The sequence below is a fragment of the Pipistrellus kuhlii genome, unplaced genomic scaffold (genome assembly GCF_014108245.1).
Source record: "Pipistrellus kuhlii isolate mPipKuh1 unplaced genomic scaffold, mPipKuh1.p scaffold_m20_p_3, whole genome shotgun sequence".
NCBI classification, from domain to species: domain Eukaryota; kingdom Metazoa; phylum Chordata; class Mammalia; order Chiroptera; family Vespertilionidae; genus Pipistrellus; species Pipistrellus kuhlii.
This window is the reverse complement of record NW_023425529.1, coordinates 103986871-104002301: the sequence shown is the minus strand read 5'-3', so window position 1 is coordinate 104002301 and position 15431 is coordinate 103986871. Positions and strand designations below refer to the sequence as shown.

At 36.5% G+C, this 15431-nt stretch overlaps 1 protein-coding gene across 1 annotated transcript in view; it reads right to left on the bottom strand.

The window, feature by feature from the left end:
- The window catches only part of LCP1 (lymphocyte cytosolic protein 1), a 57891-nt gene that overhangs the window by 12261 nt on the left and 30199 nt on the right, over window positions 1-15431 (bottom strand). Inside the window, exons 7-13 of the mRNA XM_036458981.2 lie at window positions 14936-15101; window positions 13470-13612; window positions 9560-9655; window positions 7112-7307; window positions 5143-5221; window positions 4474-4588; window positions 3518-3651 (exon numbers count right to left, since the gene is read on the bottom strand). Coding sequence (XP_036314874.1) covers window positions 3518-3651; window positions 4474-4588; window positions 5143-5221; window positions 7112-7307; window positions 9560-9655; window positions 13470-13612; window positions 14936-15101 — 929 coding nt within the window. The remainder of the gene's footprint in view (window positions 1-3517; window positions 3652-4473; window positions 4589-5142; window positions 5222-7111; window positions 7308-9559; window positions 9656-13469; window positions 13613-14935; window positions 15102-15431) is intronic.

Below are 15431 nucleotides of genomic sequence, written 5' to 3'. Positions count from 1 at the left end.
ACACCAGCCATAAAGTATGACTTTGGGCCACATTTTTATAGGACTTCCACAACAAAGATTATATTATAATGTGATTTTCAGATATCATGAAATTCAAAATAGAATAGAATTGGCCTGAGTTTATAAATAATTAAAACAGAAAATATCAAAGATTATTTTATATCCAAACCCACAAGTTAATTTAACTTTTGCAACTAAAAAGATTTTTGCTTTGGTTTTTAAAACAATCAGTATCAAAGCCAGTTCATTAAGAATTAAAAGCACATGTGAAAGACAACAGAAAAGTTAAAAAATAGTTTCTGAAAATGCACTGGTGAAAATGCATTGGTTAGAAACATACAGGTCTAGATACATGAAATATATAAGGAGATAGAGTTGAAGTTTCTTTAGCTCTGGAGTTTTCTGAGCCAGAGGAGGAAGCAAATTCCAGCAGGGTATAATAAAATGCAAGAATTTCGTTGGAAGGCTGATGGATCTTGGGGCTTTAGCAGGGCTGAAGATCTGCATGATATTGCCTGCTGCCAGACAACTGAGGGCAGATCCCTCAAGCTGATTATCCCTTACTGTTTACCAAACCTTACCTTTGATATGTATATCTACTTTGCTAGAGGGAAAAATGTGTGAATAAAAACCCTGGGTGCGGAGATTTGAAGAGCTTAGTCACTAGAGTTAAGCCTCTGCCTGGCTTTCCCCGTGCCTTCCAAATTTATATTTCTTATCTAGTTTATTCATGTACATCACAGCCCCTTCTCCAGATTCCTGAACGTTTAAAGTGGAAAGACCCCAGCAGACACCTGCCTCAGTCTTCAAGGAGGCCCAGGTGAGAAATGGGTAGTAGAAAACTAAACTTAATAAAACAAATGTGAATCAGATTGTGAAAGCTATTATAATCACTTCTGATTATCCTACAGTAACTGGAAACATTAACACAATTCGAGGAACATTATGAAGACCTGCAGACAGTGGCATGGACATGAAACTGAAATGTTGTGTGTCTAGACACACAACACAACTTGTGGTTGCCATTACCTTATTAAATGTAAGATAAGGTGATATGTGATTTCTGGAACTTTCTTCCAGGTAGGAAAATGAATTAAGTCACATTAACATAGGCTCTAATAAGTGTTATATGGCTTCTGCCCAGTCAGAGCTATCATTATAGGGGACAAAGCAAAACATTTAAAAGTAAACTATTTTATTCTTACAGATTTGCTTTCTAAAAGTCTTCTAAAAATACTTGTGTACCAAAAATTGCTTATTTTTCCCATAATTTATTTTATATTTGTATATCTTATTATATTCCACTATTACTAAAAATACCACCATCTAGCTCTCATAGCAATCAAGTTTATAGTCAGTTTTAAAAAATAGCTAAACTTTTTTAAAGAACAGGACCTGATACACCCTTCTGCCTTAGATTCAATGAAACACATGAAAAAGCACATGAAACAATGTGTTCAGACGTGAGGGTATCTGAAAGCGCAAAACAGTGGTCCCTGAAAGAGGGCAACCGAACGTGGCTGGCCCTGAGATTGTCCCAGCTGAACGGCGTGAAGTGTTTCCAGGCCGCAGGGCAGGGAGCGAGAACCCAAATAGGGCATGACGTTGAGGGGAGGGCTGAAACCTCGAGGAAGCCAAGGAAGCCAAGATTTATGGACAAAATAACAGAGAAGAGAAAGCTGCCAGTAAAGAAGAGAGTCATTTAGAAAGAAAGTTCCAGAGACCTTAAGAGTGCTTGCCTCAAGTCTTTGGTATGCATGTGAAGAAACTACCAGAGGTTTGGAAAAGAATTGTCAGAAATGAATGGGCAGAGCAATTCTTGGAGCTCACTCAGGGGTGGCAATAATTTGGTTCTCATCACTCATAGCGGAAGAACTATGTGATATAAGGAGCATCAAGTAAAGTACCCAGAAGAGATGATCTCAGTATTGAGTTACAGAATTAACTCAAGACTAACTAAGGCTTTAAGTAACCCTTAAAATGATCACCTGCTTTTGAGTAAGTAACAACTACTCAATTCTAGACTAGTAAGTAACAACTACTCAATTCCAGGACTAAATTCTAGAATATTTATTTAGAGGAAAACTGAAATATCCAGCACACAGCAAGGTAAATTCCACAATGTCTCATATACAATAAAAAAATTAGGAAGCATGCAAGGAAGTAGGAAAATATGACCCATAATGAGGATAAAAATCAATTAATAGAAACAGACCTAGAAATAACAGTTGTTGTAATTATATTCTGTTTGTTTAAGAAGATAGAGGAAAGAGCTATGGCAGTGGTCGGCAAACCACGACTTGAGCCACATGTGGCTCACAAGCCTCAATTTGCCCACCACTGAGCTACGGGATATGACAAAAAGATCCAAATCAAGTATTTATACATGAAAACTATAATGTCTTGGCTAAACATTATACACCTGAATGGGATTAATGGAAGATTAAATGTTGATAGCAATGAATTAGAATACAAAGCAATAGAAACCAAATACCACACAGAAAGAGAAAAAAAAAAAAATAGAGAGAAAAATGAATAGAACTTCAATGAACTTTGGGAACTTTCAAGTGACCAAATATATAAGTACCTGGAGTCCTACCCTAAAACAGGGATAGGTAAGTTTAAGAGACATATTTGAAGCAGTAAAGGCCAAAATTATTCCAAATTTGATTAAAACTATCAACCCACAGATTATGACAAATCTCAATTATGAACAACATCAAAGGACATTATAACCAAATCGCTTTAAACCAGTGATAAAGAGAAAAACCTTAAAAGAAGCTTGAGAAAAAAAGACATATTATATACAAATAAAAATGACAAAAGATTTATCTTTTGAAACTATGCAGACCAAAAGATACTAAATAATATCTTTGAGAAAAAGTATCCAAAAATGAAAAGTGAACCTTTCAGACATGTAGAAGCTGAAATTCCTCTGCACTATTAGAAATAGTTCCACTAGAAGGCAAATGATATCAAACAAAAATCTGTATTTATACCATGGAAAGAAGAGTATCAGAAGTGGCAAATATGTAGGTAAATTATAGCATATTTCCCCCATATTTTGAAAATCCCTTTTAAAGATAATATACTGTTATTAACACAATAAGTCAATTTAAAAGCAAAAGGATAAAAGAAAAATATGCCATGCTAACAATAATCAACAGGACGCTGGAGTGGCTCTATTAATTAATATCACAAAAAGTAGATTTCAGAGAAAAGACTACTACCAGGCATAAAGAGAGTCATCCCCTAATGAAAAGGGAGTAATTAATTAAAAGGACAAAATAATCTAAAATACTTATGAACCTAATAAGAGTTTCAAAATACTTGGAAGAAAACGGATAGAACTGAAAGGAAAAAAAAATATCAGGAAACATTTTAAAAATATTCCTTTGGTTTTAAGTTTAGCTTAAAATATAGTTTTCTAGATTAAGTAAAATTCCTAAAAATTTTCTAGTACTTTTCTTCATTAATAACACACTCAATAAAAAGCTATTTCCCTGAGTTGCATTACCTTCTCATTAACTGCCAAACCAAGGCCAATGTTAGTGTGCGGTTTCCTTCATTGAGATCTTGTCCACCAATGCCAACCAGGGAAAACTTAGCTTGATTCTTCCCTAATTCCACAGCATAGTTACAATTCTCAAGCTGTTAATGAAGAAAGAGGACAACAATCTAATGAAATCATCTCTATGGTGCTAAAATACAAAAAAAAAAAATTATAATAAAAGTAAAGACAATGAAATAAACATGGCCAGATTAAATGATCTCTCAAGTCTTGCCTGCTCCTGCAATTCTAGGATTCTAAATTAGACACTGAAAGTTCCATCTTTTCTTAAATAAAACCTTTCATTTCTACCAAAAAATATTTATTCTAAGTGTAAGACCAAAATAAATTAATCATTGTGGACATTTTCATGGCTATATCACACTACTTAACCAGGGAGCCGTGCTCAGTTATGTCCATCATATTCCTAAAATAGCTGAATTCTAACAGGTTGGCATGAAAAAAATCTGGATTCTCTATTCTACATGCACACAATGGACTGACATATGAGACATATTCCTGTGGCTACGCTTGGCTAGTAGGAAATATTTGTGCTAATCGTGTTGTTGCTTTTCCATAACAATATGTTCCCACTGTGTTGACATTAAACAAACTATTTGTACAAGACAAACTGTCAGTACAAAGTTCCAATTCTTTGAAAAATTAGAATGAGAATCTTGCTGGGGGAAGAGACCCTGCCCTGCTCTAATCATCTTAATTAGAATTTCTACATCATAATATTTAAAGATATCCAACATGGAGTTATAAATAAGCAAGCAACTTGCTTTAATAAAACTAGGTTTCTGATTGCTCCACTGTAATTTAAACTCTGGATAAACATTACTTATCTAAGTTTGGCCTCCTGATAAAGTATCCACAGGATGCTTTTGCAGGCTTATGCCTCCTGGAACTTCCATATTTACCTTCTTCATATTGCCCCCCAGTTTGGGGTATGGTGGTTTGTTTACTCTGTTCCAATCAACGGGGACTTTAATCTTTTCATACAGCTGGAAGATGACCAGGGCATCTGATAAGTCACTGAACAAAAAGCAAACACAGAAGAATTCTCAGATAGCTAACATTTATGAAGGATCTATAGTGAGCTAGGCATTTCCTTATCTATTAGCTTAAGGACTTTTCACAGTTTGGTAAAATTGGTGTAGACAGCTCCATCTTTTGAGGTAAAGAAACTGACTCAGATATTGAGGGAACTTATTTGAGGTCTTCTGTAGGAAGACTTATGTCCCTTCAACTAAAACTCATTGCCTCCAGGAAAAAAAAAATATGGCTCTAGTAAGAAACATAGGAGATAATCACAAACTTAACATTTATTGTTTTGCCTACTTGTGAGAAAATCATATATAGACTGGCAATGTATAGTACATTTGTCCTTTTGCTACGTTATGATTTTGTATGAAACACATAGCCAGGTTGGTGTATGAAAGTGAGTTTCTCTTTTTCTGAATATCCAACATCTGCAGACCAATTTGGCAATTCTCCCCTTTTCATCACTGTGAAGAGAATTGCATATCATAGCAGTTTTTGAAATCTTGGGGATCTTTCAAGGTCTCAGAGTTTCCAAATACTCTTACCTGTACAAATGATTGACTCGAGGGTTAATACCCAAGGAATTCATCCAGTTCCTAAATGTCCGTTCTTCTCTTGTCTCACCTAAATTAATGAAGACTGGTTATCTTTCAGGCCCAAATAAGGCATATCTTTCATAGAAAATATAAACTTTAATAAGGCATATCTTAACTAAAGAGGCTGTAATAAAATCTGAAGTAGAATTTTAAAAATTAATGGATTTGGATGAGGTTGCTATTCTGTGTTAATTTTTCCATAGACCATGTAAGCTAGAGAACTAATGTGCGAGATAGACACATTTGATATTTGAGTTGAGATAGGGGAGAGAATAGTATGGGCTAAATTTGGAAGGAGAGGAATTTGAGCTTCACTTTCTAGAACTGATAAAATCTGGTTAATGAAGATTAAAGGGAAGAGGATTTAAGGATATGGTAGGGGTGGGATTAGGAGATAGAGTAAATATAAACCCAAAGGGTGTGATAGGCAAGATCTTATTAAAACCATTAGGAACTGATTTTTTTTTTTTGGATCTGTATTCAGTGCATGGAGATAATGCTGTCCAGTGGTTGGAACCAGGATCAGGGATATTTGTGTTAGGTAGCAGATTTGGGTTGATATGTTGGACAATCTTTATGGTTCTTTTTTATATTACTAAAATAAATTCTTGAGCAAGGCCGGGATATAATGAAAACAGAGGTGCCTGACAGTAGTGTATAGAATTTCTGGAAGGCAATATACACTTAAATTAAATTAAAAATGCAGAGGGGATAGTGTTTGACACTAGCACATCCAAGTGCTTAATGAATGGAGGAATAGGCCCCCAAGACCTATTGAAATAGTTGGTGTGTGATTTAATAAAAGTCTAAAAGAGCATAAAGGAAAAATAATGATCAAAAAGCCATTCTATAGGAAGAATTATTAGTATTTGTTGATTCAATACATTTAAAGGTGAGGAAGATATTAAGGTAGAACTGATGGATTTGGTAAATAAAGAAAAAAATGGTAAGGTTAATGGAAATGGAGACTTTCTGAAGGAAGGGGGTGGGAGGAGAGTAGAATAGAAAGACAGTGGTGTATGTGTGTGGGAGAAATGATCAATTCTGCTTTGTAAAAGCTGAATCTCAAGTGATAGAGAAGGATCCAAAGGCGAATGTTCTAGGGGCAGCTGGGTGAGTAGAGGCTTGATATATATACATAGAGTCAGCAAAATGCATGGGCCACTGGCCACAAGTTATCAAATGAAATAAATTCATTAGTGTTGGAATACAAATTAATTTTGCATTTGTAGCTAGAGTAAAGCATTGTGGAAAAATGATCAACCAATATGTTAAATTTGGACTTCCTTTCTTTGGTGATAGTCAATATTAACTTTGTTTTGATTTTCCTGTCTTAATATTGAGACTAACTCATGATGGGAAAAAATAAATATCTCTGGCACTGTTACCTATTAGAAACTGAGTAACACTATATGCTTTTTTGTTCACACTTAGGGAATTAACTCCCAAACCATAATTGTCAGGGATTTTTGCCTCAAAATATGGTTGTGTGCCTCCCATAATCCAAAGCAAAGAAACAAAATAAAAACCTCAGTAAAGCACCCTCTAGAATAGTTAAAATACATTTTTAGATGACGAGTGGCTGCAATTTCTTGCCTCTAGGAATTATCACTCAGACCCTTAAGTACATCATTAGATTTTTGGAAGTTAGGACTTATTTAATCTGATAATTAAGTTCATTGTCTTGCCTAAAACAATTCTGATAATGGATAAATCCTTTGTATTTTGGATGTGATATAACAACATTTGATTTTTCTTGCTTTGCTCTAATTGATTGAATTAATCTATTTTATTCTCTTTGTTATGTATCAGAGAATTTATAACATGTTTGGGTTTTATATTTGCGTAGGAAGTGATTTTGAATTGCCTAGAATTGAGAATGATTTTTTAAACTCTTAATCAACTGGCTTTCAGTTACCTTCAAGAGCCCCCCAGTCTATGTCCTGGTTCTCTGGTTTGTGCAGGGCAGGATATCTGTTAAAGAGGTTGGCAATGAAAGCCAAGTTCAACTTGGGGTTCCCTCGGACAACATCTGTGGCTGTGACAAACTGCCGGCAGCCCAGCCTCTCCGCCTGCTGCAACATGCATTCTGCCCTCTGGATGTCATCCTTCTCCTGCAATAAAAAAGTCAAGGCTGGGTTAAGGCTCTCCATGAACAAAGTAGACATGGATAACAGAAAAAGAAATAAAAATTTTACCAAAGGAAACCTTTAGTGTTTAACCTCAAATAGGCACTCAATAACAGCATATTATTATTTATATTCTCCTGAACCGAAATCTGAAAAATCACAAATAAAAGGAATCTTGGGATTTAAGTAATCGAGTCCTCTCATCTTTATACAGGACCATTTCAGATGAATGATTGGCTGTCCTGTTCTTTAAAACATTCAGTAGACACCGCCCCCGAAGGCCCAGGGAGGCTAACACCAGTAGGATTTCCTGCGCGGACATCAATGCTGAATGCTGAATGAAGCAAAAGCTAGCAGGACCCCAAGTGTCTGCAGTTGACACCGGTGGAGCCAACTCTGTAGGGAAAGGATATAGCACAGAGACCCCTTGGGGGATATATGACCCCTGTGTTATAGGGCCTAAACCAGCAGTTGGACACCCCCCTCATAATCTGGGACCGCTGGCTCCTAATCACTCATTTGCCTGCCTGCCTGATGGCCCCTAACTGCCTCTGCCTGCCTGCCTGATTGCCCCTAACTGCCCTCCCCTGCTGACCTGGTTGCCCCCCCTGCCTTCCCCTGCCGGCCTGTTCTTACCTCCAATGGCCCTCCCCTCCTGCCCTGATTGCCCCTAACTGCCTCTGCCTGCCTGATCACCATTGACTGTTCTCTCCTGCCCTTCGCTGCCAGCCAATTTGGTTCGGATTGGTCAGTTTCTATGCCAATCAGCATAAAAAACTTTGCCTCCTAGGCAGCAATATGTTTATGGCTACATCTCTTAGAGCAAAGGAAACAAAAGAGAAAATAAACAAATGGAACTACATCTAAAGAAAAAGCTTCTGCATAGCAAAAGAAACCACCAACAAAACAATAAGAAATCCCATTGCATTGGAGAACATATTTGCCAATGACACATCTGATAAAGGGTTAATGTCCAAAATATATAAAGCACTCATACAAATCAACAAAATGAAAGTAAACAATCCAATAAAAAATGGGCAGAAGATCTCAATAGATATTTTTTCCAAAGAGGACATACAAATGGCCAAGAGACATATGAAAAAAAGCTGAAAGTCACTAATCATCAGAGAAATGCAAATTAAAATGACAATGAGATAATACCTCACACTTGTCAGAATGGCTATCATAAGAAAAAAAAAATCAACACATAACAAGTGCTGGTGAGGATGTGGAGAATGGGAACACTAGTTCACTGCTGGTGGAAATGCAGGCTGGTGCAGCCACTATGGAAAACAGTATTGTGGGGAGTTGGGGCTGGGAGGAGGAAGTAAAGGGGAAAATAGGAGGAAATGGAATATATTTGTAATACTATCAACAAAGAAAATATATTTTAAAAATATTCAGTAGATTCTATAACTTATTAAGTGGATTTAGTTATTTTCATCTATTAAGCTTACTTTTTATTATTTCTTATACAAGCCATCAGATTTTGTCTACCAAAAATGTCATTAGCCTTAGCTATGTAGGGAGGGAGGGTTGTGGCGGGGTGAACTTTGGAGCCACCCTTTGGTTTAATTCTTGCTGTATCAGGCACTGGGCTCTGTGGCATGAGATGATTATTAGCTTCTCTGACCTTCAGTTTTCTCAACAATAAAGCAGTTTAACACCTTAGTGATGTTTGTAAGGATTAGAGGCTGTATATGCAATATGCTTTGCCTAGTACCTGGCACACTGGAGGAACTCAACAAGAAGGGATTCCTTTTTTTTTTTTTTTTTTTTTTTAATTATTGCTAGAGGAAAAGGGCCCCAGACATGGATCAAATTACTTCCAAAAATCTGTCATATGATCTTAATAAGCCCTTCAGATTAGTTTTTATCACTAAAGGGAGAATTTATTTATTTATATAAATATTTCATCTATTTCCAGAAATAATACTCAGAAACCTAAATATGGAAATAATACTTCTTGGTACTTTGGAGCCTACTAAATGATGGGAAATATACAGAAATGCCTAGTATGGTGTATGACACTTAATTGGTATTAGTTTCTTTCTTTCCTTAATATTTATTTCCAGGTTAAATTTCCTACAATTATTACCCAAAACTGTTAGCAGTTTTTAAAGGCTTTAAACAGAGATGTCCCCTCATGCAACCCCAGAGGCAGGTTGTTCGGCCAGTAGGACCCCAATGAAAAGCAGCATCGTGTTCTCTAAACAGAGCTTGGAACATGGCCTTACCCTCAGTCCTGACATGTCAATCACAACAGCAGGAATACCTTCTTCATCTCCTTTTGGAGCAACCTGTTCCAGCAGGTAGTAATATGCTCTTGAGTCCTGTGAGCAAATAAGAAATTACAATTTTAAATTACATACTTAGTACAATGATTTCCCAAAAGCAAATATTTTTCATTTCTTATTCAACTATCATTCAAGAATGCAACTTAATTAACAAATCTGGAAACATTCACTAATTTGAATTTTCTATTTGTCTGTTTACATACTATATTTGCTTTTATTTTTACGAGGAGTATAACATTAAAAATATAGGACATACACAAAAGGAAACCCCCAAAGATGTAAATACTATTTATTCCTTTGACCTTAAGGGAGAAAAATAATTCATGAAGATGTATTCAACTCATTGGTTTGAAGTCTAATAATATTAATTGTGGCACAAAAATGAGTAAGATGATTTCTCAAGATCAATATTAAAATAATGGCAAAACTAAAGTTTTTCAGGAAAATATACAGGACAATATATATACAGGAAAATATATATTCCTTTATATTGCTGAAGTCAGTCAGCTAAAGTTTAATTTTTAAAAAGTGACAGGAAAAGGAAGCAGAAGTATAAAAGAGTTTACAAATACATTTAAATAGATAATATAAGCAAAAGAAGAATATTTTAAACAAGCAGTTTTTATGTAAAAGGAGAGATATTGAGATGACAAGTTAATTTAATGTTTATCCAGAAATTAGAAAAAGTAGTTTAGCTTAGTTATAGAAGATTGTATGTAGATAGCAAATTATTATGATTTCTTATATTTTGGGAATATGCTTATTGACAAAAAGCATATTTCTCAGAATTGTAGTCTTAAAATTATAGATATACTGTATTCTCATTCAATGAAAACATGCAGATTTTCAGGTAATTTTTAAAAACCATTTGAAGAGATTTTTATTTCTCTTAAATACTGAAAAATTAGTTGTTAGTTTTTTGTTGTTTTGTTTTTGAACCTGGATCGGGCCTGGGGAGAGCAGGGTATGTGTGCTCACCACCTGTGGCGTTAGACAGTGAGAACAAGAGAATGCCAGCTATTGATGGTGCACCTGTGGAAACTGAATTTCATCTATTTTCTTTCTGCCTTTCCCTCCTCTTAATTTTCACTGCAGCTATTTTAAAGCCAGTAAAAGTTTCATGCAGGTGCTAGGCATGAATAAAATCTGCCTACCACATGTTATATCTGTTTAGCTTTGCGAAGAATCAACTTATTTCATCTGATCCTAAGAAATCTATTTCACTCACTCTGGTGCAGAGGTAGGAAATCTTTTTTTCTGCCGAGGGCCATTTGGATATTCATAACATCATTCACAGGCCAGACGAAAGTATCAATTTAAAATTTAGCCTGCTCTGTTTGGGCAAACATTTGATGAACCAACTCCTAATGCCTTTGCAGGGCCAGACCAAATGATTTTGTGGGCCTTATGCAGCCCGCAGGCTGGTTGTTGTTAATTATTGCTAGAGGAAAGGGCCCCAGAATGCACTGGAGCATTCTCCCCACCTCTGCTGACTTGGTGTGATGTAAGGGCACCTCAGATTTGCCTGTTGCTCAGACATCCATGTCACGGCACTGCCCTGGGTTGGCATGCGGCTGCTGCTGAGAACAGGCACGACTACTACCATGTTTCCCTGAAAATAAGACATCCTCCGAAAATAAGACATACTTACAGGTTTCCTTCTGAGTGAAATATAAGGTATCCCCCCGAAAAGAAGGCCCCCTCCCCCAGGCTAAACATGAGAGATTTGGTCCACTGATTCGGAAAGAAATGGAGTCACAAGAAATTCACCAGGAAATTCAGGAATTGGATTGTTATAATGATGTTCCAGAAGATGATGACATGATTGTCATTGAATAAATGAGTAAATTCTTGATACTGTAGGATTCACAGTTTGTCTGGTTTGTGTTTACAACTACCGTATACAGGTAATAAATTTCCTTTATTTTCATTTAACAATAAATGTGTACTGTATTCTTCTTCATGGAAAAATAAGAAATCCCCTGAAAATAAGACCTAGCGCATCTTTGGGAGCAAAAATTAATATAAGACACTGTCTTATTTTTGGGGAAACAGGGTATGTAAGCACTCAGGTTGCCAGTTCCCAAGTCTGAAATGGTTATTATTCAGAAGAACACAGCCTCTCAGTAATGGGAAAGCAGATGAATTTATAGCTTAGCTTACACAGCCTAATTTTGGCTGAAAAGCTTGAAAATGTTGGCTAAAACAATTGCAAAGCTGTTGAGTACACAGGGAGATAATGCTTTCCAGCTCCTGTTCAATCCCAGTTTGGTCGGCGGTGCTAGAAGACTATTAATACCAATGAAAGTGGTGTAGTTAAAAAAAAGAAAAAGAATTGGCATTATTAGCTTAGGTCCTGAGGAGTGGGGAACTCTACATCCTAGAAGCTTCAGTCTAACTGGCACCAGGCCTGACAGGCCCTGAGTTCTAAAAGCCAGGAGTCCATAGCAGGAGAAAGCTGTCACCTAAAGAATTACCAGCCTGACCCTGGCTGGTTTGGCTCAGTGGATAGAGTGTCAGCCTGCAGACCAAAGGGCTGGGGTTTGATTCCAGTCAAGGGTGTGTACCTTGGTTGCAGGCCCCTCTCTGACCTGGAGCCCTGGTCAGGACAGATGCAGGAGGCAGTCAATCAATGTGTTTCTCTAACATCCATGTTTCTCTCTATCTTTCCCTCTCCTACTCTCTAAAAGATCAATGGAAAAATATCCTTGGGTGAGGATTAACAACAACAACAAAATAATTATCAGCCTGAGTTGACTCCTGGTAAGCCATGTGACCTTTCCTCTGACTCTCTTTGGAGAAAATCTCTTTAAGTTTTGAGAAAGTAGAAAAGTGAAGTGTTTTTTTGTATGATGCATCCAGCATCTCACAAATGGGACTGCCTTCTGATGTTCCTTACTCCCTTTTAAGCTCTTTCTATGGATCCATTTGCCATCAATGCCAACAGCTTTTCCCTTTTCCTTTGACATGGAACTTTGCACAAAATTAAAAACCATAGTGCATGCTTCCCTCAGCCTTGCCCCTTTGTGATTTTTGTTGTAGGACCAATTATGCCTTCTGCACACTCTGGAGTAAATTCTCATTGCAGACAGTTTCCAGAATCATTATCTTTTAAAAATCACTGGTGCATACAAAGGAAAACCTTTAAAAAAAATTCACAAATTGTTTTCTTTGAGAGGCAGTGTAGTATGGCAGTCAAGTACGGGGACCTTGGATGCCAACTGCTGGATTTAAATCCTGACCCTATTACCCCCCCCCTCCCCTTCCCCACTCCCACCCATAAGAACTTGAACAAGCAACTTAACTTCTCTTTACTTCTGTCTCCTTATCTGTAAAATGAAGAAATAATAATCCTTATCTCAAAGGTATGCTGTGAGGATTAATGAGTCAATAAATACATAAAGCAATTAGAATAGTGCCTAGTATACAGTAGACACTATGTGTGCTGGTATTAATATAATTAATAACTCATTTAATTTTTTAAAGGAATCCTGACCTGATAGTCTCATTTATAAAATCAGAAAAGACATTACAGTCCTCCACATACTTCATAAGCAGTCTTATCTCTTGCCCTTCTTCTACCTCTTTCTCATCCCTCTACTTCCTGATATTGAAACTCTAAGAAAGACCCATCACCTTTTGTTGCTGGGCAGTTGCTAAACTTCAGACAGACCTGTATGTGGCCCAGCACTTGGACTTGAGAACAGCAAGCCTTCCAAAACAGCACCAGCCACTCTCGAACTAACCCCAGAATCTAGAGATGGGGCCCATTGCCTTGATTTTTACACCATTTACACCCAAACTCCCTTCACCGCTGCCATCAATCATGTTCAGGTTATACTTCTCCTACCTTGATGTCAGTGCTGAAGTTGCTGATTTTGTTGCAGCCTGCGCTTTCCAGGTGGTAATTAGCCCATCTCAGCAGGAGCTCCTCAGGGGAGAGTTTCATCAAGTCCTCCAGACTCTCCCCTTCTCTCAGAAGAGCAATCAGAACTGAGGGCACACAAAAGCAGAGGTAAAATGAATACAGGGATATTTGGGAGGATGCTCTGCTGGAAAACCAAAGATAGCAACTTCATCTCTCTGTGGTAAAGGCACTCACAGCTTTTTCCATGGAGTAAATACTTTATCATCATTCCCTAAAAAAAGGGGTAAGGTACTGTGAGTTAATTTTTTACCCCTATTTTTGCAGATGGGGAAAAAAGGCACCAATAAATCTTGATGCTATGCCTTCTTAGTTGGTAGAGCCAAGGAAATAAATAAGACCATTGGCTCAGTACACTTTACGGGGTCTGTCAGAACACATTTCATGAGATGACAATATTTTTACTTTTAAGCGATCAATTTTGTAATAATGACTATGTTCTATAGATTGTGTTTAATATTTCAAGTGCTTTCTTGAATAATTATAGCAGCTCAAAAAGTAGAATAAACTCTTTCTTCTATATTTTCCAGATGAATACATATTTCTTCCTCAGTTAAAAACATTTAAATTTAACTGAGGTCATTATTTGCAAATCGGTAGTCTTTCTTGTGGACTCTGAGTTCTCTTTATTTTTTCTTCTTCTTTATATTATGCTTAATATATTGATTTTATATTACCCCAGGATTCTTCACAGGTTATTGAGAATTGGACTTTAAAAGTATATAATAACATATTATATATATATATATATATATATATATATATATATATATATATATATATATATATTATAAATTATAAAGATTAGGATTTGGCTACAGATTTTGTATTGGTAGGATCTCTACTTGAAAATCAAAAAGTAACACTGCATTTTACATAATACTTATCAAGATCTATTACTTCTGTTTAAAGGACAGGGCTGTAATTGTTTAAATGCAGAGAGGATGCTCAGAGCAACTAGAAATAGATTCACAGCTACATATTTAGCTGAGAACTTTGAAACACTAAATGTAATTTTCTATCATTTTGGTAAGAACTATATCAAGTTTCTCCTAATCTATTGGTATCACTGCAGTATATGAATGTGAATCGCTTCATAAAACACAAGTTAAGAGTAGACTTTTTACAAAGTGTCTAAAAGCAAAATTAACTCAGAAAAGCTCTTGAGGTTGGAGTAGTCTGTAGTCTTAAAAGCTTTAGTTTCATCATTTTAAAAAATCTGGTCAGCATGGATAAAATCTATTACATTAATACAATGAATTTGATATAACTGTAGTTTTAAAAAATTGAGGATTCTGAGCTTGACTATTCCTGACATTACCTGTGATAGCCCCCAACAAATCAGTAATAAAAAGCCATGTCATTAATGACATTTGAAGCTTTACTTGTACCTTCATTTCTGCTGAGTTCAATGTCGGCAAACAACCCAATCTTGATGACTTGCCACAAAAGTCCCAGGACCAGGTAAGGCTTCCCCTCCTTTAAGTCCTCAGCCCCGATGTTAACCACATGGCACCCAATGGCTGAAGCAGAGTTCAGAGCCAGATTCAAATTCTCCTGAGGGAGAAAAAGTATGCAAGTTTTTTTTCTTTAAACTTTATTGTTGAAACTGTTACAATACATATGTCCTCCTTTTCTCCCCATTGACCTCTTCCAGCCTACCCCCTCCACCCCAAGCCTTCACCATCCTATCGTCCGTATCCATGGGTTATGCAAATGTATGCAAGCTCATTGGTTGATCTCTTCCCACCACCCACCCTCCCCTGCCTTCCCTCTGAGGTTTGACAATCTGTTTTATGCTTCTATATTTTGGATATATTTTGTTCATCAGTTTGGATCTATTTTGTTCATCATTTGTTTATTAGATCCTACAAATGAGTGAGGTCA